Raw genomic sequence first — 2151 nt, 5'->3', positions numbered from 1 at the left:
TCAGTTGCAATAATAGTACAGTAAACAGATTTGCAGGTAATTATTGTTGAATATGCATTTAATTTTATGAAAACAAAAGAGAATTTTAATTTAGCATTTTACTTATAAAATACTTAGCTGTAATAATAAATAATAAATATTAAGATTTATATAATAGTATTGTTGCGTACAACGTTTACTCGATCGAACACGAAACACACACAAGCTAGCTAACTAACTAACTATTTATATCAACAACCATACTGTTTTTGTGGGTTAATAATGAGTAGGTATCAATCTCGCATTAAGTACAGTATGACGGTTCCGCTACACAGCCCTCCCCCAGATGAAGTCATGATATGACTTCAATCGGTTGCGCAAACGTGACGCGACGACGCTTCTGCGAATTATTTCGCGGTGGACTGAGCTGCATGCTCCGTACGTGAGGAGCGTCTCCCGAATCCAAAAATGCCGGCTTCACTCTGTCAAAACTGATGGTCTTCGTCTTGTCCTGGCAGCAGATAGTGATAGTTTTGCCGGCGCGGCTCAGCACCAAGTACGGTCCGTCGTACGTCGGTGATAGGGTTGGTCGTGGAGCGTCGTTCCGCACGAAGACGTGCGTGCAGTCCTTCAACTCTTTCGGCACGAACCATTTCCGCGACCATGCAACTCTTGACGGTGTCGGTCGAATGGAGTCGAAAAGAATCCGTAGGTGGTCGCTGAGAGCTGCGGCGCTCGAGGGGAGTGTTTTGGTGAAGAATACACCGGGCAGGCGTAGTGGCGATCCATAAACCAGTTCGGCCGGTGCATGCCTGAGATCTTCTTTCACGCTGCTGCGGATGCCAAGCAGCACTAGGAGAAGAGCGTCGATCCACCGATGCGAGTGATTCGCGTGCGCTGCTAGGGCGGTCTTCAAGTGTCGATTGAACCTTTCCACCATTCCGTTGGTCTGTGGGTGATATGCTGACGCCGGTGCCAACTTGATACCGAGCGCAGTGGTGAGTTCTCGCCACAGAGCGCTCTGGAACTGCCGGCTTTGGTCGGTGGTGACGATGCTCGGGATTCCAAATCTCGCTACCCACGTTGACAAGAAAGCCCGACATACGGTATCGGCGGACGTGTTGGTTAAGGGCACTACCTCTGGCCAACGGGTAAAGCGATCTATTACCGTAAGCAGGTAGGAAAATCCGCGCGACGGTGGTAGTGGTCCGACGATGTCCACATGGACGTGATCGAAACGTCTATCCGGCACGGTGAAAATTTCGAGCGGAGTTTTCGTATGCCGGTGCACTTTCGTGCGTTGACAGGTCAGACAGCTTCGTGTCCAACGCGCGACGTCTTTGTTCATTCCTGGCCATACGTAACTCTGTTTCACCAGTCGTCGTGAACCGCGGATACTGGGATGGGACAGACCGTGCAGCGTGGTGAAGACTTTGCGGCACGTAGGGACGAGTCTTGCTTTGTGCGGTGTCGCACCACAGGACTATGTCGGTACCTTCCAGCTTGACGCGGCGCAATCGCAACGAACTGTAACGTCTGACAGCCGGCAACTCGGGATCGGCTTGTTGAGCGTCGGCGAGCTGTCTCAGGTTGACCGAATCTAAAACGACAGAAAGCGAGCCTACCGATGCTCTGGACAACAAGTCGGCAACGGTATTCTGTGTTCCCTTAATGTGTCGCACGTCGCTAGTAAAGGATGTTATGTAGTCTAGCTGGCGTACTTCGCGCGGATTGTGACTGCCAGTGCCACGTTGCACTGCTTGCACAATCGGTTTGTGGTCAGTCAAGACCGTGAACTGCCGCCCTTCTAGCCAGTGTCGGAAATGACGAATGGCTAGGTATATGGCGAGCAATTCCCGTCCGAATGCGCTGTATCTCATTTCGCGCGGTTGGAAACGACGTGAGAAGAACGCGAGGGGGGACCAACGCCCTTTGTGTCGTTGTTGCAGTGCCGCCCCGGCTGCGTGGTCGGACGCATCGACCACCAGTGACAAAGCTGCGCCTTCTTGGGGGTGGCTCAATAGCGTCGCGTTAGCCAGTGCTTCTTTCACTTCGTCAAAAGCATTAACCGCATCCTCCGGCAGTTTCAGTTTATTGTGTGAGTATGTGAAGATGTCAACTTTTCTAGCGCTGCCAGCACGTGGCAGCTCGCGGTATGATGCGACGATTGAA

At 51.6% G+C, this 2151-nt stretch overlaps 1 protein-coding gene across 1 annotated transcript; it reads right to left on the bottom strand.

Annotated features, from left to right (window-relative positions):
* Positions 1-331: 331 nt before the first annotated feature.
* Positions 332-1859, bottom strand: Tsp_12685 (putative integrase core domain protein). Its single transcript, XM_003367763.1, is given in 2 exon segments — positions 332-1376; positions 1393-1859. The coding sequence occupies 2 exon segments, from the start codon at positions 1857-1859 to the stop codon at positions 332-334; spliced, it is 1512 nt and encodes a 503-aa protein (XP_003367811.1).
* Between the last annotated feature and the right edge of the window lie 292 nt (positions 1860-2151).

The sequence above is a fragment of the Trichinella spiralis genome, assembly GCF_000181795.1.
Source record: "Trichinella spiralis strain ISS 195 chromosome Unknown Scfld3724, whole genome shotgun sequence".
Lineage (NCBI taxonomy): Eukaryota > Metazoa > Nematoda > Enoplea > Trichinellida > Trichinellidae > Trichinella > Trichinella spiralis.
This window is presented reverse-complemented; position numbering and strand designations above follow the sequence as displayed.